The sequence below is a fragment of the Alosa pseudoharengus genome, unplaced genomic scaffold, assembly GCF_046254945.1.
Source record: "Alosa pseudoharengus isolate Yale_2024_CS ecotype anadromous, Long Island Sound unplaced genomic scaffold, YU_APseudo_1.1 YU_APseudo_1.1_scf_7, whole genome shotgun sequence".
Taxonomy (NCBI): Eukaryota; Metazoa; Chordata; class Actinopteri; order Clupeiformes; family Clupeidae; genus Alosa; species Alosa pseudoharengus.
This window is the reverse complement of record NW_027468859.1, coordinates 37,810,717-37,833,519: the sequence shown is the minus strand read 5'-3', so window position 1 is coordinate 37,833,519 and position 22,803 is coordinate 37,810,717. Positions and strand designations below refer to the sequence as shown.

Below are 22,803 nucleotides of genomic sequence, written 5' to 3'. Positions count from 1 at the left end.
AGCTCACAAAGGACACTCTTCTTACATCTGCCAGGTGGACCTTGCAAATGTTGCAGCTCTGGTAACATGTATAAGGGTCTAATTTGTGTGTGTGTGTGTGTGTGTGTGTGTGTGTGTATGTGTGTGAAAGCAGGGCTACAAACGTCCTGGTGAGGGGATGTACGGCCCTCCAGCAAAGCGTCACGATGGAGGCGAAGGCTACAATATGCAGTATGGCGGCCAGCAGCCCGAGATGTACGGCCAGTACGGTGCGGGCTACATGGGGCCGGAGAGGCGCGCCATGCAGGGCCAGTACCCGCCGTACCCCTACGCCCGCCAGGGCCCCCCGCAGCACGGCATGATGAGCGCCGGTGCCCCCTCGGCAGCCTCGGGCCCCGCCGCAGGCCCCCAGGGCAACATGTGGCACCCCAGGACTGAGATGGGCTACCCATACCCGGGCCGCCAGGGCCAGGGACCGCCATTCCCGGGCATGGGTCGTGCAGGGGAGGACGTGGACGGACGAGGACCCGGTCAGGATGGCGTGTGGCCTGGGCATCCCAGCCAACGGCAGTCCCCTTACCCGCAGCCTTCCTCCTCCTCCTCCTCCTCCTCCTCCTCCTCCGCTGTGTCCTCCGCAGGGCCCATGCCCGTCATGACCAACCGGCAGCCCCCGTCCTCCTTCCAGTCCCCGCCCACCATGCCCAATCACATCTCCCGCGCACCGAGTCCGGCTCCGTTCCCCCGGCCCATGGCCAGCGGCTCCATGTCCCCGAACAAGGCCCACTTCATGGCCTCCATGAAGATGCAGAAGCCCGGGATGCCCTCGCCCATGCCGGGCTCCCAGAGCGGGGGCATGCCAAGCCAGGGGATGCCCCCCATCCACCGGGAGATCAGCTTTCCCCCAGGCTCAGTGGAGGCCACCCAGCCCATGCTGAAACCAAGACGCAGGATTACAGCAAAGGAAATTGGTAGGAACCTCTTGCTGTGCTGCTTTGTGTTCAGAACAATGTTTACATGATTCACAGTTTTGCACAAAAAATGCCTTTAAAGGGGTAAAAAATAACCTTATAGATCTTAGTAAGGTTTTGGGGCTCCTAATATTGTATTCTACAAGTACCTGGAATTCTACTGTAGTGTGGAGTGCTATTCTTCTGAAAGATATTACATATTCCGACCCTATTTACTGTCTTGTCCATACATCTAAATGATAATGTCACTTTAGTCACTGTTCCTGAGCAATCTTTGTGACAAATCCCCTGCTCTCCGTGCCCCAACAATGCACCCTCATTCAAAGGCACTTGGATCTTGTCCACTTGCCGTCTAAATCCAGATCATCAACAGCTGTGCTTTTTTTTATATATATATATACATGCCATAGAGCACATATCGCATGTTAAAAAGTTTTTCCTTTTAGGTGGGCTGTGATGCAAATGCCCCCCTTTTCATTCACTCTTATATCCAGATATATTGCCTTTATTAAAGTCAACTACAAGAGGCAGCACCTATGTGGGGAACAAGTAGTATTGACATATGAGGAAACTTTATTATGCAGTAAATCAGCAGTTTTGGTGAGTACTGACCTATAAGACCTTGGCCCTGGTTTCTGTAGGCACTCCGGAGGCATGGCGTGTGATGATGTCCTTGAAATCTGGACTGCTGGCCGAAAGCACCTGGGCTCTGGACACCATCAACATCCTACTGTACGACGACAACACTGTGGGCTCCTTCACCCTCACCCAGGTGAGATAGATCCACACATCTAGGGACAGTTACAACACTTATAACTAGCAGTATTTCAGTCCTAGCTTGCCTAGGATACAGTAATCGGAATCTCAGAATGTTCTATAGTAACATTCATGTTTCCTTGAGTAATGACCTAATGTTTCCTCCCTCTAGTTGCCTGGTTTCCTGGAGCTGATAGTGGAGTACTTCAGAAGGTGCCTGATTGAAATCTTTGGGATCCTGGATGAGTATGAGATTGGCACTGAAGGCCAGAAAACCCTCCTGGGCCCACTTCCTGGTTCCATGCAGGAGGAAGCCACCACCCCTGAACCTGAGAGCCAATCACCACCTGAGGAGGGCGAGGAGAAGAAACCAGAGGCGGAAACAGAAGGGCCCTCTGTCTGCAACTCGGATGAGGTCGTCGTCGTCGTCGTTGCTGCGGAGAAGAAGAAGGAAGAAGAGAAGACGTCTAAAGAAGTGGTGGTAAAGGAGGAAGCTCAGGAGGTCGGGCAAGGGGACGAGGCCGCTGACGAGCCCCCGCCCAAGCAGGCCAGCAAGTACGACCGTCTGCCCGTGAAGGTGGAGGAGCGGGAGAAGGAGGAGGACCAGGTGGAGGACCGCTCGGAGCTGCTTGGCCAGGTCACTGCGTTCACCAGCGGCCTGCTGCACTGGAAGGCAGGCGGGGGAGATTCCACCAAGCACATCCAGACCCACTTTGAGCTGCGGACCGAAGTGGCAGGGAGTGACACTGACCCCACAGCCCAGGGGCCCAAGCCCAGAGTGACCGGCCAGAGTGAAAACGTGCAGGAGAAGGAGAGGAACGTGACCGCCACTATGGATGAAGTTCTGAGCTCGCGGGCAGGGGAGGGGGCCGAAGGAGACGTCGCCAGGATCCAGGTGTTCTCTTTCGCCGATCGGCCGAGGCCGGGGAACCTGACGGTCATCGAGGACGAGCCTCGCTCGTGGGACGAGGCGCCACTCTCGACGGCCGAGCCTTGGCAGGACGCCCTGGCCCGCCGCTGCGTCTGCGTGTCCAACATCGTACGCGGGCTCTCCTTCGTGCCGGGCAACGACGCCGAGATGTCCAAGCACCCGGGGCTGGTCCTGCTGCTGGGCCGGCTGGTGCTGCTGCACCACGAGCACCCCGAGAGGAAGAGGACGACGACGTCGGCGATGGTGGCGGCCACGCCGCCCACGTACCAGCGCGAGGAAGAGGAGCGCGGCCGGGCCTGCAGCAAGGACGAGTGGTGGTGGGACTGCCTGTGGGCGCTGCGCGAGAACACGCTGGTCACTCTGGCCAACATGGCCGGCCAGCTGGACCTGTCGCTCTACCCGGAGAGCATCTGCCTGCCCGTCCTGGACGGCCTGCTCCACTGGATGGTGTGCCCGTCGGCCGAGGCGCAGGACCCCTTCTGCTCGGCAGGCGCGCTCTCGAGCTCGCTGACGCCGCAGCGGCTGGCGCTGGAGTGCCTGTGCAAGCTGAGCATCCAGGACGCCAACGTGGACCTGCTGCTGGCCACGCCGCCGGTCAGTCGGCACGAGCGCCTGTTCGCCGCGCTGGTGCGCCACGTGGGCGAGCGCCGCAGCCAGGTGTGCCGCGAGATGGCGGTGGCGGCGCTGGCCAACCTGGCGCAGGGCGACCCCGGGGCGGCGCGCGGCGTGGCGCTGCAGAAGGGCTCGGTGCCCGCCCTGGTGGGCTTTCTGGAGGACAGCGTGGCCATGGCGCAATACCAGCAGTCGCCGCACAGCCTGCTGCACGCCGGACAGCCGCCGCCTCACCCCGAGCCGCCCAGCGTCAACATGATGTGCCGCGCCGCCAAGGCCCTGCTGGCGCTGGCGCAGGTGGAGGAGAACCAGGCCGAGTTTGTGCTCTACGAGAGCCGGCTGCTCGACATCTCGCTGTCGTCCGTGCTGAACTCGAGCGTGGCCGCCATCATGTGCGAGGTACTGTTTAAGCTCGGCCGCTCGTGACGGACGGCGCCGGTTGCCGGTTGGGTGTAAAGATCGCAGCGTCTCGCAGATGGGGAATGGGATTATATTTTTATTTAAAGAGAAAGAACACGCAAACAAATTGTTTTTACATACAAATGAATATATAGAGAATATATATAGCTCTTTGCCCCATTCAGTCTTCATTTGGGATTTTTAAAAAAAATAATAATTTTAATACAGATATTTAATACTTGGTGTTTTATTTCTTTTTCTATTCTTTTCTATGTGTTTGTGTTTTGCTTTTTTTTTTTTTCATTTGTTTTAACCAAAGTTGATATTGGATGATAGGTCTGGTAGTTTGAGGGTATTTTGCTCTTTAAATGTTTTATAATTGTGGCTGTTATTTTTCTGTGGGGCTTTTGTTTGTCTGGTTTGGGGGATGCAGATTTATTTAAATTGTAAGACATGTTGTAGATAGAAACTCTTGCCATGTGTTTTAAGACAAAGAAGAAGAAAAAACGCTGACTCTACTCAAGATATACATGTATCCAGTTCAGAGGGGGGGGAAAGCATTGTGCAATAGGATGCAGTCTGGCTTGTTGGAGGGAGAGGGAGCTAAACCTAATGTGAATTAATATTTTTTTGACCACAGGCAATATTTTAAAAAATTCTGACCACCAGTATTGTACTGTAGAGCCGTACCAGTATAAGAGCGAGGGTATCTCTTCTATTCTTTTTTTTTTCTTTTTTCAAAGCGATGGTTCTTGCCAGACTCGCTTCCCTGTAACACGCATGATCACAGACAGCCGGCTGAACAAGTGAACGTCTCTCTCTCTGTCTCTGTGTCCTCGGTCGCCCCTGCTCCTTCCTACAGTACCCACAAGCCCCTTTGTAAATATCAATTTTTGGACGTGCAGCAGGGGCCCTTTTAATGGTTATGTTTGTCCTTTTTTAAATCTCTAAGAGACGTGGTATAACACAAGTGATGAAAGTTGATTATAATGATTATTATTACTATACTGATCGGTCACTGAGCATTTTCGGTGACTTCTCTTGGGGTGAGGGTGAGTCGCCTCTTCACCACCCACCCTGTTGCTGTTACACAATGACATGGAACAGGTGTGGATGGCAACCTCCGTCAAGAAGGCTGTTTTTGTGTTTGTTTGTTTTTATTTTGCTAATTTGTTTTGTAAACCAATGGCAGACCGTTTCAAAAAGACGTCAAAGTGATATTTTATTCTGGATGGACTCCTGACCGGTGGTCCAGAATGCTGTTGATGCAGAGAAACGATAGCAGAATGACTTCAACATGCAAATTCCCACAAATGTAAAGTCTATGTAAACTCTTTCTCCATTTGATTTGAAGACCATTGTTTATTCAGTATAAAGTCTTTATACTACATGTTCCACATGTTAAAAAGTAAATGTACATGAAATCTGGTTGAGCACTGTGACCATGGTTTTTGAGTGTTTTGTGTTGTATTTCGAATAGGCCTGGGCGATAAAACAAAAGCCCAGCCCTACTTTCAAACACATTCAATGACTTAATTTAAAAGTGATTTTAGATACATCAATAACTGTAGTCATTCCACAATTTATTCCACATAAACAAAATGAACAGCACTAACCTTCCATCATGGATTTATCTGGGCTAGTTCTACACTACATTAATGTAGAATAGAAAAATAAAATCCCTCTACCCTTTGGCTGACTGAACAGGAGAGATCACAGGTCCTGTTTACATTCACACACAAAACTCACCCTAAATTCCTATCTGTGGGGGTGAAGTGTGACACCGTTATGGTGTCAGACCCACATCACAAGTGCTCATCTCTACCCTTTAGCCCACACCACCAATCCAACTCACGTCTCACTACTTGAGGCAGTACCAGCGCTTGCATGACTAATTCATTTAACCAGATTACGTGCGCTGCTGATGTTTGTCCTGTGCGTTTAGCAGTTACAAGCACCGTTCAGGCTTGACGCAAAAACAGTATTTTCGTGCCTTGTGCAACCATTTCAAGAGTTTGTTTTCAGCCCTCTTCGAGTGTCCGGCCCTAGAATGGCAGGCTGCCGTTGGGGAGCATCTGACTCTCGAATTCCAGGTCGTAAAGGATAATTGGCAAATCATGTGCTTATTTAAACAGCACTAGAATCCTGATTAAAGGGACCAGGAGGTTTACTCCGTTCATGTCATAATGCATGCATACATACATACATACAAATGGCTCATAGCCTTCTGCCACTTTCTTTTAATGGTACAATAGCTCGAGACAAGATCCTGTCTTAAGTCAAGAACTTGTGTGTATTTCACTTGAAAATCGTCTCAAAGCTGTTTATGTTCTGAGAAAAATCAGCTCTGTATCTGAGCCAATTTGGTAAGTCAATGTCTAAAGTAAAAAAAAAACAGGAGCAAGAGCTCACAGCACCATAAATAACACAAACGCAAGGCAAAGAAATCCACAGCCTTGTGATGACCTTGTGACCTTGCATCCCTTTTGAAATCAACCTATAATGGGAAGAAATGATGCGCACCGCTGGGGCGTAGTGGCGACATCTTTTGCTGCTTCCCTTCTTCAACGAGTAATGACAGTTGGGTCCAGTCCCTCTGAAGTCACCACCTACCAGAGGCTTTGAAAGTCTAACTTTGCATGTGGAGGGATCTCCAAAGGGCACAGTGTCTTTCAAGAAAAACTGGGTCACCATGTTGTCTGCCTTAATTTGACCTCAATCAGGTCAATTCATGAGAGACCGCGTCTGTGTCAAGTCCCGTTAAATCAGTTTTCTGATGTCGCTGAGGTTCAGGGCAGGTGTGGACCCTATGACTTGGTACTGAAGACTGCGTCCCAATCCACAGGCTCTGCGTTGGCTACTTCGTTTTTTGGGATTGCTGGGACAGAGGACTGCATCTTCTGTCTGAACTCTGACAACTGTAACAAATAAATGTTTTCAACTTGCTTTAGATGAAAACCAGTAGATACAAAAGAGGAAAACTCACAAATAATCCTATATATTGTAGTAAAGGACAAAGTCATAGGATATGCAGATAATACCTTGTCAGTAAGGTTAAAAAAGAAATTAATGTAAAATGACAGGGTTGAGGATGACTGCTCTACAGGGAAATGGTGAAAACCTCACTTGTTCAGCCTTTTATTTAAAGATTAGAAATAGTTACTTGGCTATATAAAAAAAAACAATTTTGCTCTATATAGTCTTCCAAGTGTGTTCCATCTGTTACTTACACTGTGGACGCCCATGGCCTTCCAGACGGCGAAGCTCAGTAAGCCTACGCCACACCAGGCGTAGAGAGAGCCCCATCCCAAAGCCCGCAGAGCCAGGGACGCCCCACTTTCAGGCACCACCGCTGAGCCCACCAACCCCTGGAGGACAGGACAAACACACGTGTACAATTAAAGGTTCTTTGTATAGTAGTTCATTGGGGAATGTTTTTCCCCCTGTATGTCAATTTGGGTCATAATTCATAAACAGCTTGTAGTATTGAGACTTGTAACTTTTTTCCCCCAAATCAGACAAGTTTTTAAACTCATTTTCACAGAAACATTACCTATAGGGCAATTCCACGCAAAACTGTCACATTCATAATGCCAACACAATGCTGTGGTATTTAGTTGGCGTTATAGATGTAACAGTTTTGCGTGGAATTGCCCTATAACAGACAAGGCTATAGGAGAAGAAAATAGCCAAGATGGCATGAGAATGGAAAAGAGAGATAGAACACGCCCATTGAAAACAAGCCTTTTAAACATTTTAATATAATTACTGCTTGTGTTTTTTTCACATGCTGCTTATTAAGTTAGCTAATATTAGAACTTGGCAAGACCCAGCCACCATTTTAGATGAAGAGTTAGTGTCTGAAGGATGGGAAGATGTTGATAAAGATCTGAGAAGCAGCAGTAGAACCATTAACTCAGGCATTTTATAGTTTCTCTCAAACCATGAGGACAAAAAAAAGAGACACTACAAAGATTTTGCTTTAACATCCCTTGACTGTCCAGTTAATTGCCATATAAAATTATTGTAAACTTGGCATAAGGACAAATGCAATTGATATAAAAAGCCATTCTGACATCACTGACCCAAAAAACAACTGGACGAGGTCAGTGGGTGGTGACTCATTGGGGTTCTGCGTTCTTTGCTACTTCATAATTCTGTGCTAGTCACGTCTTTTAAACAGATCTTGCTGTCTGATATATCCAGGACTGTCACAATGACCTCACAGACACATACCTCCACTCTAAATCTAATTCAGCCACTTTAGGAGCTACAATTAGTCGGGATGTTCACAGAGATGGACCCAAAGCTTAAAAATAGAAGGAAAAAGTAGCTTGGAACACTGCAAAGTATACTGCAAATGAGAGTTTTACTAAGGTTTAAGATTGTACTACTAGCCTACAATTTCTGAGGATTTGCAGCTCTATGTTCACCCATGTAAACTAGTAGGCTATGTTTGCATTTCCACTACACTGACATTGTACTCATTCCTATTTAAACTTTGAAGTGACCACAGGCTCAGCTGATCACTGTTTTGCAAGAAGACTTTTCCAGTTACTTTTAGGACTATGTCTGCCAGTTGTGTAACCGTTTTGGAAGACCCTACAAGTCCTGTTCCTGAATAACACAAGCTACCATGACAAATATTCTCCAGTGTCCTTGATTTGTAGGCTATGTGTCTGTCTGGGTAATTATCGAATGTCTTATTAACACGCCTCATATTTGAAGTAGCTGCCTAAGCAAGCCAGTTGAAGCAGAGTGTGCAAGTCTTCCAGGAAAAGGGATGGAAAAACTCTACAACTTCAATGAGAAGGACATATACTTGCACCTATACTTGTCACCATCGACATATGAAAGACTGACCTATATATCAGCTGAGGATTTTCTACATCAGTGGGCCTATGGTTCGTATTTTGGCTGGACAGGCAGGTAACGCTATCATTGAGAGATTAAAGTTCCACAACTGTCGGATTGAAATGCTCCTATGCTAAACCAAATCGAATCACATGCCAGCTAGCTTATGATCAGCCTTTGACCTGGAAGTTACTCCATTTCTTTCAAACTGAACGGTAACAGTCAACTGATGAACATCACGCCTGACTGACGGCCACTAACGTTATACACAATGCAGACAAGAGATGTCATATAGCCTACCTTGCTGAACCACTCAGGGCTCTTCTTCTTCGCCAATGCCAGGGTGGAGCCAAAACCCGCAAACATACCAGCTGTTGCCACAGTGGTTAGAAAGGCACCACCTGTGAAATCACGGTCAAGGTTAATCAATGTGAACAATAACAAAAATGGGCTAACAGTACTTGTTAATAAACAAGGCAAGTGTGGTGTATTCTGCAGTTTGGTTAACGTTGCTTAATGCGTCAAGTACATTATACATTCAAATCAGAGAAGTGACTACATGGAATCGACCGCAGAGAAACGTTAACGTTAGCTGCAGTATCAAGAAGGACGACTTTACATTAAAAGCTAGCTGGACGCTTTGGCTAGCGTGGACAGGATACAATTTAAGACAGCAGCAAGTACATATCACCAACGCAGTAACGGGGGTCTACCGTGCTTTTGAAAAGTCATCCTTATTCACCTTTTAATAACTGCAATTTCGCCTCATCAACCTCTTCTGCCATAACTTGAGGGTTGACTTTCAGTGGCGTGTGCTCTTTCTCAGCTGTCATCTTCAGCGTGTTCCACCTCAATAGACTTCCGTTCAGAACACTTAAAACAGGACTGTAGTTCCGTGTGTTTCTGTCCGTTTTACTGATGCTGCTGTGCAGTTAAGATATATATATATATATATATATTTTAAAAGCATTATCGAGTGAATGTGAATGAGAATTTAAGTAAACGCGTGGGTAATAATTAAACGTAAATAGTTGGTGATAGGTTGGACATTTATGGTTAGATCATCTTCACAGTATTACGCTCAAGGAAATATTTTCTTGAAATTACTTTAAGTGCAATACAATATTTTTGGGATAGTAGACTAACTCAAATTCACATTGATTAAATTTTACCACAACAAACGCATCCTACGCAAATATGGTAGGACTCTGTTTACTACATTTCCAGTGGTTCAACGCGCGGCTCTGTAGGGTTTGCCTGACAGGCTCAGATATTTGGTGGGCAGTAGCCTATGCGTGAAGGTGGCGGGCTGCCTGCTTTTGCGATCCTCTGGAGTTTCCACCCGTGAATTAATGACAAAGGTTCAGCTCCATGTTGCAGCTTTCATGCATTGATGGAAATTATATTCCTTCGCGCTAGCCTACTCTTGCAGCGGACGACACGTTTTGTTTTCTTATTTACGGAGAGACGCGCTTAACTGTTCCTTTCATGGATGTTGCATTTGGTGGCTGCATTGTATTTGATTCGACGGGTGTTTCAGCATTTAAACTGAAGCAGGGTATCATGCGATGTAATCTGTGGACATTTCCAAACCACTTCTCCTTGGCTGCCAAGGGGTAGAAGGACACATGAAGAACGTGTTTGTTATTTTTCAGAAACAACAAGAATTTTGGTGTTGGTTGGATGCTATTTGAGGGTTGCTTACAGATCGTATTTGATGCATGGTAAATAACGTCGATTTATGATTGGATTTGCAGTCAGTCTGTCGCCAAAAACCAATTCGAAATTCATATTTTGATTTTCCGACACAGGAACCGTTTAATTCAATAGCCTAGCTTAGCCTACCTGTCATCGTGAATTCAAGTTGCTCGCTTTTTGTCCTTTTCCCTGCTTCATAAGTCTACTGCTGCACAGTTTCACGTGCGAAACAAAATGTAGCCTGTAGGCTATAATTAAGCACTGGCTGAACTTATCGTGAGAAGATATTCCCTTTTCTTGAGACCTCTCTCAATTCACCCTTCCAAAGTTAGGACACGCGTCTGTCCCTTCCGTTGTTATGGTCTCCAGTGATTGCCCTTGAATTTCTTTTCTGTTTGGGCCTCGACAGCAATAGACAGATGCATTTCGGAGTTGATGAGCCCGTTCGGGAATGTCAGTACAGTCAGGTCTGCACGCGAAATTCATCGCCTATGGAGACGCCACATAAGAAGAAGATCTACACGCGAAAGTGGCGAGTATTCCCTGGACGGAACAAGTTCTACTGCGATGGGAGGATAATGATGGCAAAGCAGACTGGTGTCTTTTACCTCACCATGGTTCTCATCATGGTCACCAGTGGACTCTTCTTCGCATTTGAGTAAGTGTCTGTCGAGAAGATTTGCATGCCCATGCACGAATGGACCATAGCACGCCTTATTTATAGGCCTACATATGGTTTACCCACACATGTCATGCAGTCAGAGTAGAAATTAGTTTAACACTGCACATTGACAAGGTAGCCTAGTCTATATTCAAACATGTTGCATGTTGCCAATTTTGCAAAGGACAGTTATCCCTGTCATCTCTATTCTGACCTGCAAACACTTTCACACTTTCTGACTTTGTACACTATCAGCAATACAGTTGCTGAAGGATAACCGGGGCAGTTACCTGGGAGGTATTCCAAGTACGTGGTTTAGTGACAAACCTGGATAAGTGAACTCAGAGTAAGTGGTAAACATCCTACAACAAGAGCCCTATTGCATTGTTTTGTGAGGAGAATGAAGCCATACAGCTCTTCTATTAGGAGGTTTACCACTTACTCTGAGTTCACTTACCCAGTTTTGTCACTAAACCACGTACTTGGAATACCCCCCTGGCCCATTTGATGTAAATATTTTCCACAATAGCTTCTTCTCACTGCTTCCTCTGGATGATATCAGCACACAGCCAACACTGCAGGATGTTCCCAGGGATGCACTGTGCCTCACATTGACCTGACTTCTACACTCCAGTCCTTCCCAATACTAACTATTGTAATCATATTAAAGTGAAAGAGTAAAATTGGTTAACCCCACATTTTTTAGCCCCTCATGACTTACTTGTGTACCTACGTCAGAAACTAGCTGGACAGTATTGCAATACCATCCAAGTTCCCAGGAAGCTAAAGTTTCCAATAAGACGTCTTGTGATGTCTTTATTACAGTCCTGCTTAATGCAGAAGTAAGTCACCACATTCAGTTGAGTCAGTCAAATGGGGATTTTCCTGGGTCCCAGCAGTGTTTTTTGATGAGTCTTTGTTCATGTCGTCCACTTGGCCACAAGAGGTTAGTCTGGCACATAGGCCAAAAAAGGAAGAACTTAATACATTCAGTCCATAATGTTAAACATGAAAATGTCTGGTGTGGAAACCCTTGTTTTAAAAGTAAATTGAATTTGACTTCTGAGTTCAGCACATTGTGTTTGATGGACTATTAATATATAGTATAGGGTGCATGACGAAGAATGTTAAGATCCATTGCATGCAGTCAGGAAGACAGTGGTGGACTCTTATCCTGTTATCATGAGACAGAGCCAAGTTTAGAAGGAGGGTATGGGGTGTGTGCGACTCAGAACTAAGCGTTATTCCCCTCCCCCTACCTACCTCTTTTCATCTTTCATACATCCACATTCCACACAACTTCCCAAATACGACACTCTGCTGTTCTCGTTTCCATGGCAACCTTTTTCCAGCAGCTTTTGTGTGTATGTGCACGCTCTGCAACAGCCCGTTGATACCCCGGCAACCATGAGCCCACCACCCACCCCCACCCCCCTCCTAGTTTTAATCTTTTGCGGTCAGGAGTCTCATTGTTTTAGGAGCACTCCATAAAAGTAACTATGTCCCCCAGCCATCTGACCCGACCCTTAGAAATTAACCGTGTAAAACATCCACCCACGTGGTGGAAGGTCTACAGCAGGCGGAGCCTTGTGTCAGGGAGACTGGACAGCGGTGCTGTGGTAAGACACATGAGTGGTCACAATGTTTTCCCTTCTTGGCTGGCTTGAACGCTGTGATTGTCTGGGCTCCAGCATGGAAGTTTGTCCACCCGAAAATGCCCCGCTGGGGAAAAGGGTTTGACTGATTTTTGCCCTGGAGGGAGGATGCATTCGACTTTTTTTGCCTCTTGCATTGTCCCAGCAGTAGCATGTAATAACATTTCGATGTTGATTCGTTTTTGATGACTATATGTCTGGGGAATCTTTGGAATCTGGGCAACAATGACGTACACTATGGTCTTTTGTCTGGCCAAAAGCTAATTAAATGTTGATTTGTTTGCATGACATTCTATCTATGAGATCTCAGAAGAAGATACAGGCCTAGCGGGAGCATAGTTGCAGTGGGTGACAGACAAACAACTGCCAGAGGCAATGTGTCTGTGACTCACACCCTTGTGTAAGAACATCTCTTTTCATCAGGCCATCTCTTGCTGTGTGCCCATTTGTCTGCAGGCACTCCACTATGCATAGCGTGGAGATGTCTCTCTCAAATAGCAAACAGACAAAACATTAATTAGCGTTGGTCCAGACAGTCATCAAAGCTGGTGTCTCCCTGGGATGTATGGTGCTATTTTGAGCCCAGGGCTGATGGCATCTTGCCTCTAAAAGCTAATTCGATTTCAGGAATTTAGTTGCTTAGAGCTTCACTAGCCAACTGGATCAAAGCTGGATCTTTATGGAGAAACAGCATTTTGGTTGTTGTCGCTTTTTTTTTTTAGAAAGCTTAACAACATAGCTCATGGCTGAATCTGAGTGAGATGATAAGTTTGAGGAAGCTTTGATTCTTGGATTGTGTCTAATCTTTGATTCCTCTCTATTTGTGATGCAGGACTCTGCTGGAAAACTGAGTGGTAGTGTGTGTCATATTGGGTCAGCTGAGTATTCACCATACCTCAGTGAAAATGGCGCTCACAGAAATTCCGCATACTTGGAATTAGTCATAAATGACTTACGGCCGTAAAGATGCTGCGCTCAGTTAAAAGTTCAAAGGAATATGAAACTACAGAGTATCTAATCTAAGAGACTATCTCAGATCTAGCCACAATTGAATGTTACAAGAAACACCCGCAGAGAATTATAGGAATCTGTCCCTGGAGCCAAGAAAAACAGGATCTCAGTCCGCTCTCTGTACCCCATGTACAGCAGCTCCAGAAAGCTGAGAAAATCTAGAGCAGGGAACTCTGGTCATGCATGATTTTAACTTTGGTCTGACTTTGCTTTAAATATAGCTCACATTTCAAGGCATGTGTAATGGAGGATAGACTGACAATCATGTAAATGTACTTGATACAGATGCCAATGCATAACATGTGTGTGTTGTGCGTAGGCTTAGGCTGTTATTCTTTACACTGTATTTGACATACTTTTGAGTCATTTGTAAGTTGATATTGAGTTATTACTGAGACCAAGATAGGAATAGATCACTTTTGGTGTCAACAAAGATTTCACCCTCCCAAACAGGTTTGTCAGTGCAACATGAAATACAAAGTACAAAACTATTGTCTTTATTCACATCCATTAGGGGTGTAAAGGTACACATATTCGTACAGAACCGTTTAGGTACAGGACTTTAGGTTCAATACAGATGTGTTTTTAACAGTAATCAACAATAGGTTTGTTTGCTTGTGGACCAAGTTTCAAATTCGAGTTCCCACAAAAACATATTACGTGGTGGACCATATGTCATTTAAGTCAATTAACGTCAAAACATGTTGCACCTTTTCCAATTACTATTTCCATTGCACACCAAAAATATTGCCAGGGAATTTTAGGTTAGCAGTAGCTACAGGCTTAGGCCTGTTTCACACCGGGTGCGTGGCGTGAACGTTGCGTGTCAGTTGCGTGGCGGCTGCGTGGCGTTTGTCTTTGCTCACCAGAAACGTGTCTGACACGGCGATGCGGCGGCCTCTCTGCCAATTAAAACATCTCTTAATTTTTTTCTTCACTTTTTGAATGGAAACGCTTCCAACACGCTTGTGTGTCGTGTGAAAAATAGGCGTCGGTCCTATTTCTAGCATGCGCGCGTTTTCGGCGCGGCTCGAGCCACTCCAGAGACGTGCGTGTCTCGCTGGCGGTGGGCAAGCTCTAACCTGTTAACATGGGAGCCGAAATAAAAACTGACACGCTACGTAGCTGACACGCTTATGTCACTCACCCCGTGTGAAACAGCACAAACAGAAACTTACTGTACCAAAAATTAACCGAACCGTGACTTCAAAACTGAGATACTGTGGTATTGTACTGTGTACCGTTACACCTCACATCCATGGTGTAGAAAAAGAACAGAAGAATAAAAGACACTGGTTGTTTTTTCTCTCCACTGAGAAAAACTAGATAATCACGGACGTTCCATTTTTGGGTGAATTACCTTGAAGGCATTTTTGAAAACACTGCCAATCTCCAACACCTAATTACATTAGTGTGTACCCTGATGTATTTAGGGTAAGTAGTGTTTTAATAGAGCTAAATGTGGTATAATTTGAGTTAATGTGCTTCAGGATGTTGGACTGAGTTATACGGTTACAACTGTTTTCCAGTCAAGTGTGGTCAGTTGTGACATTTCCCACTGGGCCATCAAATGAAAGAACTTTTTAATAAGAGGTGCATTCAAATTTGCCAAACGTTGGCAACCTTTGTGGTGAACTGTTTTTCTAAACAGTTAAATTTGAACGATTTGGTGTTAACATTCCATTGCAACGGTAATTGCATTGGTACTTTGTCAAGCCCATGTCCATTGTATCAGAGACGGTTGATATATTAAGGATCTTTGACTGTATGTTTGCGCAGAACTACCTCCTCAGACTGTTTTCAAATGTTCGCCTATGTTTGCGAATTTGAACACACCTCAGTTCTTGAGATAGCCTATTGATAACTTTAACCCACCTCCTTTAACCCATTACTGCTTCAAGGCCAACACAACTGTAGTAGGACACACCAGATCTTGCAGGTTATCCTCCTATTGCAAGACCTAGTTAATCTTCATCATGATTTGAAAGCCAGCTATGTGCCCTTTTAATGTTATGTCTTAACAGCAAACAAACATCTTGCATCGTCTGTTTAGATAGATATGTAACATTAAGAACAGCAGAAATCTCACAACTAGAGTTACACTAAAAGTTGATAGGGGTGACTACTGACAATCTCTGGGTGAGAAAAATGTCCATTTCACCATATCAGTGTTTGCTATTTGCTCTTGCTTCCTGTTCCACTGCAGCTGTCCGTTCCTGGCGTCGAATCTGACCCCTGCCATCCCGGCCATAGGAGGGGTTCTGTTCTTCTTCGTGATGGGCATGCTGTTGAGGGCGAGCTTCAGCGACCCTGGCGTGCTTCCTCGGGCCACGCCAGACGAGGCGGCAGACCTGGAGAGGCAGATAGGTAACCTCTCTTCTATTTTTGCCTTTATTATGACGGGGCAGTGAAGAGACAGACAGGAAGCGAATGGGAGAGAGAGATGGGGTGGGATCAGGAAATAACACTGGTCGGACTCGAACCCGGGTCTCCGTGGGCTCTTGGACTGTAGCTAGTTGCACCACAGCGCCCCCCATAGGTTCCTCACTCTCCACCTCAAGCTGGTGTGTGGTAAGCATTCTGGCACATAATGGCTGCTGTGCATCACCCAGGTAGGTGCTACACATTGGTGGTGGATAGTGAGGTTCCACTTTCACTGTGAAGCACTTTGGGTGTGTAGAAGAGCGCTATAAGTTGTTGTTGTTGGTGTTGCAACCTTTCTGACAGTGACTGCCCTCTGCTCAGAACATTGTCATCGCTTGTCTTTGTGCCCACAATACAGGTTGTTTTTATTGATCAAAGAATATGAGAAGGCTCCTAGACCTACGCACGAGTTCATTCTCAAGGTGTGATTCAGATTCAGATCTTAGTATGCCTGTGGATTCTTGGCTTGTTTGTTATTTTTCACAACCAAGACATTAATTTGCTTTTCTTTCAGTCGATGAAACAGAACAACTCAACAGCAGCACTGTTAGTTGTTTACCATGAAGTTGTTTGCTTTCTTAGTATGCCAAAGTCCTGCACACTTAATCGTGGTGCCTTTTCATACAAAATTCAACTTGGATTACATTTTACGGTAATTATTCACTAAGTTGTACATTTGCTTAACACATTTCATTTCACTGTTAGTAGCTGTTAGTTGTTAGTTGCTTTGCTTTGCATTTTCCAGCTACACAGTCATGGAATCTAATGGCTCATACATTCCACAAGCATGAATATGTAGGAAATTTGAAAGCAAGGTGCAGATCCTAACAGTGTGTGGATAGATACTCTATAGCTTTGATGGCTATAAAGTGCCATATTGTATCTTGTTTCAGGCGTATATAGTTTTAAATACATTTGGGTTACATTGCTTTGGGGAAAAGCTAGCTGAGTGTACCCAAGGAGATGCAAGGTACTCAGTGATGCAGGTAGGCTAAATATCCAGTCACTACTAAGTCTTTAGCTTCAGTGATGATCCATGGGGACAAGTATTTGTTTTCTTCTTTCAGGCTGTCCTCCGCTGTACCCCCCCCCCCCCTCCCCCCCCCCCCAATTCAATTCTGACAGAGAAGCGGGGGGGAAATAATTACTTTGAGACCGTTTCAAAGATCTGAAGCTTTAGGGTTTTTCGGGCAAGTCTATTATTAGACGAGAGCTTCTCATGGGAAGAGCAGTCTCCTTTTTCAACAGCTCCGGTGCTATTTTTAACCGCTGCATATCTTACATTATGCACCATACTTGACTCTGTCAGTGACTATTAATTTTGTGGATACACTTTTCACACCGTTTGAATCTTTAGATAGAACGAGGCAATTTGTCCCATGTGCTACTGCCCCAATACCTTGTCTCTCCCTCTTAATTCTCCTCTAATCCGGTCTCAGTTTATGGCAACTTTTCTGTCTTCATTTCTTTCACTAGTCCAGAGGCAAATTCCTCAATAGAGTTTCAATTTCACGCATTTCAGTTCTCATGACATGGTACTTGCGGCTGAAGAACAAAGTGGCCTTCGCTGTCCTCCTCCAGTGTCTTGCCACTCATTCGTTCTCTTTCTCACAGACACTGTCTTACTTTCTCTATCCCTTCATCTTTTTTGTCTCTGTCTCTTCTTATCTTCCTCTCTTTTTCTGTCCCCCCCCCCTGCTGAAATGGCTATTAAACCACTGTTCTCCATCTTAGTCTATTTGCTCCTGTTCTCTTCCTCCTCTCTGTCTGGGTTCTGTCACCTTGTACTGTGGCCTAAGAACTGGACTGAGATCAGTAGCGATCTGAACTGACTACTCATATTTCCTCTGGATGTTCATTAGAGATGCTGTCCTCCAGCCGTCTGCTCTCCCATATTTCAAACCCAACCAACAGGTCAAATATTGATCCTCTCACATATTCTCATTTCAAGTAATTTACAGATTACATCTTATTCTATATTCAATATTCAGTATTCAATATTCAATATTCAGTATTCAATAGTTAGTATTTTTCTTCAGAAATGGGTAAGCTTTGTGCTATCTCCTTTACCCACATTGCTGAGTGCCATCCCTGATGATGGCTTGATTCCCCTAATTGAACTGCAGTCTAAAGCTGTTTACTGCACTCGTATTACCTAATGGGATCTGCTCAGTGTAGCATCCGAGAGTGTGCATAATTAATTAGTAAACAAACATCTCTCCACTTCAGGAACACACAATACTACCCATCCAACAACACAACAACACACTGTCAGAGTTTCCCTACTGGCACTCCTAAGAGACTTGCCTTCCTTAGGAACTTGTTTGAGTGTGCTAGACTTCTGGGCTCTTTAAGCACTTTGTTAGCATGCTGTTTAGCTTGCCACTCAGCTCTGTGGGTTTGGATGCAGGGATAAAGCGTGCACTGCTTTTAGGGGTCGTCAGGGGCAGGGGTCCGCAAACCACTGTGGTAGACCACCAGGCAGTAGACTGCCTAGTGTTTGAGACGCTCGCTCATTCACACAGCCACGGAGTGCAGTGAGTTTAAGGCAGTTCTCTCTCCCTCTCTCTATCTCTTTCTTTCTTTCTCTCTCTCTTTCTCTGTCTATCTTTATCTTCCATCTATCTCTCTATCTCTCTCTGTCTTTATCTTCCATCTCTCTCTCTATATCTCTCTCTTCTCTCTCTCTTCTCTCTTTCTCCCTCGCTCCCTCCCTCTGGCTCACTCCGTGGCTATTTGCAAGCTTCTCATAGCCCAGGCCATTTCCCTCAAAGTAGGAGCTGTGGAGTCCACTGGGCACAATAAATCACTTAGTGTGAGTCAATGAGCTGTAGCTTTTGCACTTGGAGGTTTGGATTCTTTTTGTGGGTGTGTGTGTGTGTGTATGTGTGTGTGTGCCTTACAGAAAGCGGGTGAGTGTGATTGCACGTGTTCTGTAAGACAAGTGAAACAGGCGATGTGTGCATATATATTGTGTGAGTATGTTATTGCACGTGCGTTGTGTTTATGTTTGTGTGAGAGACACTGTGTGTGTTGGGGGAGGGGGGTACAGTCATTCGGAGCAGTGCGTGTAACCTGCTGAGTTGTTGAACAGATAAATAATGTAAAGCCCAGTAAACAGTGCCATTTCCTTGGGGGAATGTGCTAGAGGGTTTTTGGGGTAGTGTGTGTTGTTTGAGTGTGTGTGTGTGTGTGTCCTAAAGTGACTGCTGGGACACCGAATGTGCTGACTTGGCAAGATCTCTCAGGGAACATGTGGAGAGTCATGTTAATGGAACATGGCCTGGCGGAGTGCGGGGACAATTAGGAGTCCCAGAGTTTCCATGCTGAGGGGCCTCCTTGTGTAAGGGTCATCAGACTCACTCTGGACCTAATGTCCCGATCTTGTCTTGAGTCTTGTCTTTCATTTCTCTCACTGTTTATCTGTCTGTCTGCATGTCTCTGTTTCCATCTCTCTGTCTGTTTTTGTATCTGTATCTTTGGCCATCTGTGTGTCTGCCTCTCATCCCTGACTTCCTGACTCTCTTTCTTTCTCTCTTTCATCCCTCTCTCTTTTCAGATGCGACGAACGGGCCCAGTGGGCCAGGGTACCGGCCTCCCCCCAGGACCAGGGAGGTGGTCATTAACGGACAGACGGTGAAGCTCAAGTACTGCTTCACCTGCAAGATCTTCAGGCCCCCAAGAGCCTCCCACTGCAGCCTGTGTGACAACTGTGTGGGTGAGTTGTGTGTGTGTGTGTGTGTGTGTGTGTGTAGTGTGTGTGTGTAGTATGTGTAGAAGAGTGAGAGTCTACAGGGTATTAGTGAGTGTTTGAAAGAAGCTATGTGTGGGAGTTTTGTCTGGATGATGAGTATCTATTAGTGTATGTGGGCAAATGTGTGATTATGCAAATGTGTTTGTTTGGGTTCAGATACTAATGTGAGATCAAATAAAAAAAAAACAAGCCTCCTTTAACTTAAAAAGTGTATTTACCTCAAGACTCTAGCAACCAGAAGAGTTCCTCTCATCCTACCCTGCCGTTGTACTGCTTCTTCACATCACTTCACTCCACCTTACAGATCGGTTTGACCACCACTGTCCGTGGGTGGGCAACTGTGTGGGCCGACGGAACTACCGCTTCTTCTACCTCTTTATCCTCTCGCTCTCCTTCCTCACTGTCTTCATCTTCGCCTTCGTCATCACCCACGTCATCCTCCGTGAGTATGACCTGCTGATGAGACATGCATCCCTCTCCCTGTTACAGTACAACTGCTCCCAAAACAAACACACACACACACACACACACACACACACACACACACACACACACACACACACTGCACATCCTAACTTCACATCCTAACATAGAGCTATGTGAAGCAATTTAGTGTGAAGTATCTGCCAGGTGGTCATAAAAGACAAAGGGAGCCAGCGCAGGGCCCAGACTCCATACCAACGTTGGCGTTATTTATGGTCAGCCATATTGACCAGGGCAGCACTGTGGGGAGTATCGTGGCCCAGACTGGACAGCAGTTCATCTCCGTAATGGATGTGATTGGGCATAGGGAGCACTAGCGGGAATGGGAGGGGGCTGCTCTACTGAAGGGTGTGTGTGGAGGAGGGAGTGGGGCGGTGTGTGTGTGTGTGTGTGTGTGTGTGTGAAGATGCTGAGGCAGTGTTTTGCAACGGTGTGCGAGAGAAAGGCTGCATGGTGGAGGTTATACTGCACGAGCAGACCAGCAAATCAATCAACACACACACACACACTCATCAACACACACACATACACATACATTTACACACACACACTGACGCACACATACACACACACACACACACACACACACTCACATACACTGACACACACACACACACTGACGCACACATACATACATACACACACACACACACACACACACTCATACACTCATCCAGCTGCCACTGGTGCTTTATTCACCTGTTTGTCAGCCTTTCTTTACTGTGCTTTCCTTAGGGGATTGGGGAACCCCGCTCACGATTAGCACAGGTGACAAGTGATCGCCCCCCTATCGAGTGCAACGGCTGTAATCAAAGCCTTGTGGTTTCGGGCGTCCCGGCTTCCTCGGGCCTAGATATTGATTGATTGCGCTATTTTCCCACAGCCTCTGTGGCCTTTAAGGGACGTCCCTAAAGCCCTTCACAATCCGCAGCTCTCGCCGTTGGAGCGTTACAGTTGGTCAGGGCCCAGATTCTGGCCTCCGTAATGATTATTGGTCTGACAGGGAGATCGCTCCGTGCTCCGAGAGCCGTCCCGCTGCTCTCTGTAGCCTCTCCTCGTCTGCTCGTGCAGGACTCGGGCAGAGAGCGCATCCTCTTGGCCAGGTCTCCGAGTTGTTCTGGACATGCCTCTCTGGCTCTGCCCGTGGGGTTGAGGTGACCGAGGGAGAGGAGGGGAGGAGAGCGCACCTGTGTAGCCCCTCCACTGGGCTCTGCTCACAGGGGGGGATCTCCGACACTGATCCTCTAAATAACTAAACGTCTGAGCGTCCTGCTTCATGCAGCTCTATTTCTCTCTCTCTCTCTCTCTCGCTCTCTCTTTCTCTCTCTCTCTCTCTCTCTTTCTTTCTCTGTCGCACGCATGCACGCGCACACACACACACTTTATATCTCTCTATCACTCTCTCTCACTCATCCCCCCCCCCCTCTCTCACTCTTTTGTTCCACACTGATGCCATAGTGAACCTGCCTCGTAGCTTAAATCCCTTTATCTCTCCTCGAGTGCGCAGGAGGCTCATCGTTCTCTAGTTACCACGGCACCGCTAACTCCTCTACCTGATTAGCATGGGAGCCCTGCACCGCGGTGTGATCTTTGCCATTGTTTGCGTTCATGAAGTGAAGGCGCTCCCTCTCTCTCCCTCTCGTCCGCAGGATCCAATCGCACGGGCTTCCTGAGTGCACTCAAAGACAGTCCTGCCAGATATCCTTTAGCGCTTCAGGCGCCGAGCCGGAACGCCGGGAGAAGAGAGAGGGAGTGGGAGTTGGAGTGTGACAGCCGCAGTTCTGGAACCTTCTGTGCATTTTGTGCCGTCGGTGCAGATGGGGACACGCTTTCCCTGTCACTCTGTGTGTGTGTGTGTGTGTGTGTGTGTGTGTGTGTGTGTGTGCGTGCGCTCGCAGGGGTCTTTTTAACATTGCATGTCAGCATATAATGTCATATCTACCTCTCTCTCTCCTCCCCCTCTCTCTCTCCTCCTCTCTTTCTCTGTGCCCCTCTCTCTCTCTTGCCCTCTCTCCCCCCCTCTCTTTCTCTCTCCCACTTTCTCGGTCTGCATCTGTCTGCATCTCTGATGTACACCTCTCTCTCGGTCTCCCTTATGTAAACATACAGCATGTGCATGTACAAGCATTGGCTGTCTTAGATCAACATTGGTGCTATATGTTCTGTATTTGAAATTACAAGTGGTGTAAATTGTCATTTCTTCCTCTGACCATAAGATGTAGAAGTTGGATTATGTCTCTCTCTCTCTCTGTCTCTCTCTTTCTTTCTCTTTCTCTCTCACTTTCTCTCCTTCCTTTTCTCTCCCTCCCTCCCATGCTGTAGATCATGCAGCTGTCGGAGTTCATATTTTATCTAATAGAATACACAAACACACAAACACACACACACATGCTTTTTGGCGGATCTCCAAGCCAAATGAAAAAGGACTTGAGAAAGTCTTTTGTAATGCACCAGGTGCAGGTGGTTGTGAAATCAAGCGTGCTGCTAAGGATAGGATGTTCATGAATATTTCCCTTGAAGGTTTTGTGTGTGTGTGTGTGTGTGTGTGTGTGTGTGTGTGTGTGTGTGTGTGTGTGTGTGTGTCCGTTCGTTGTGTGTGTGCGCGTCATGCGTGCGTG

The 22,803-nt window shown here is 46.4% G+C and overlaps 3 protein-coding genes across 7 annotated transcripts in view; 2 read left to right on the top strand and 1 right to left on the bottom strand.

Annotated features, from left to right (window-relative positions):
- arid1b (AT-rich interactive domain 1B) overlaps positions 1-5,087 on the top strand; it is a 73,064-nt gene extending 67,977 nt beyond the window's left edge. For all 4 annotated transcript variants that reach the window (XM_076272376.1, XM_076272378.1, XM_076272375.1 and 1 more), the window contains 3 exons: positions 134-947; positions 1,589-1,719; positions 1,876-5,087. In XM_076272376.1, the coding sequence (XP_076128491.1) occupies positions 134-947; positions 1,589-1,719; positions 1,876-3,672 (2,742 nt within the window). In that variant the 3' untranslated portion in view covers positions 3,673-5,087. The remainder of the gene's footprint in view (positions 1-133; positions 948-1,588; positions 1,720-1,875) is intronic.
- On the bottom strand, positions 4,973-9,343 carry tmem242 (transmembrane protein 242). The gene is made up of 4 exons (XM_076272381.1): positions 9,242-9,343; positions 8,800-8,900; positions 6,876-7,013; positions 4,973-6,563 (listed from the first exon to the last, which is right to left on the bottom strand). Exons 1-4 carry the CDS (start codon positions 9,330-9,332, stop codon positions 6,453-6,455), a joined length of 441 nt encoding a protein of 146 aa, XP_076128496.1. The 5' UTR covers positions 9,333-9,343; the 3' UTR covers positions 4,973-6,452.
- Positions 9,344-9,806: 463 nt separating this feature from the next.
- zdhhc14 (zDHHC palmitoyltransferase 14) overlaps positions 9,807-22,803 on the top strand; it is a 20,363-nt gene continuing 7,366 nt past the window's right edge. For both annotated transcript variants that reach the window (XM_076272380.1, XM_076272379.1), the window contains exons 1-5: positions 9,807-10,855; positions 15,731-15,891; positions 19,508-19,666; positions 20,007-20,144; positions 21,835-21,883. In XM_076272380.1, coding sequence (XP_076128495.1) covers positions 10,617-10,855; positions 15,731-15,891; positions 19,508-19,666; positions 20,007-20,144; positions 21,835-21,883 — 746 coding nt within the window. In that variant the 5' untranslated portion in view covers positions 9,807-10,616. The remainder of the gene's footprint in view (positions 10,856-15,730; positions 15,892-19,507; positions 19,667-20,006; positions 20,145-21,834; positions 21,884-22,803) is intronic.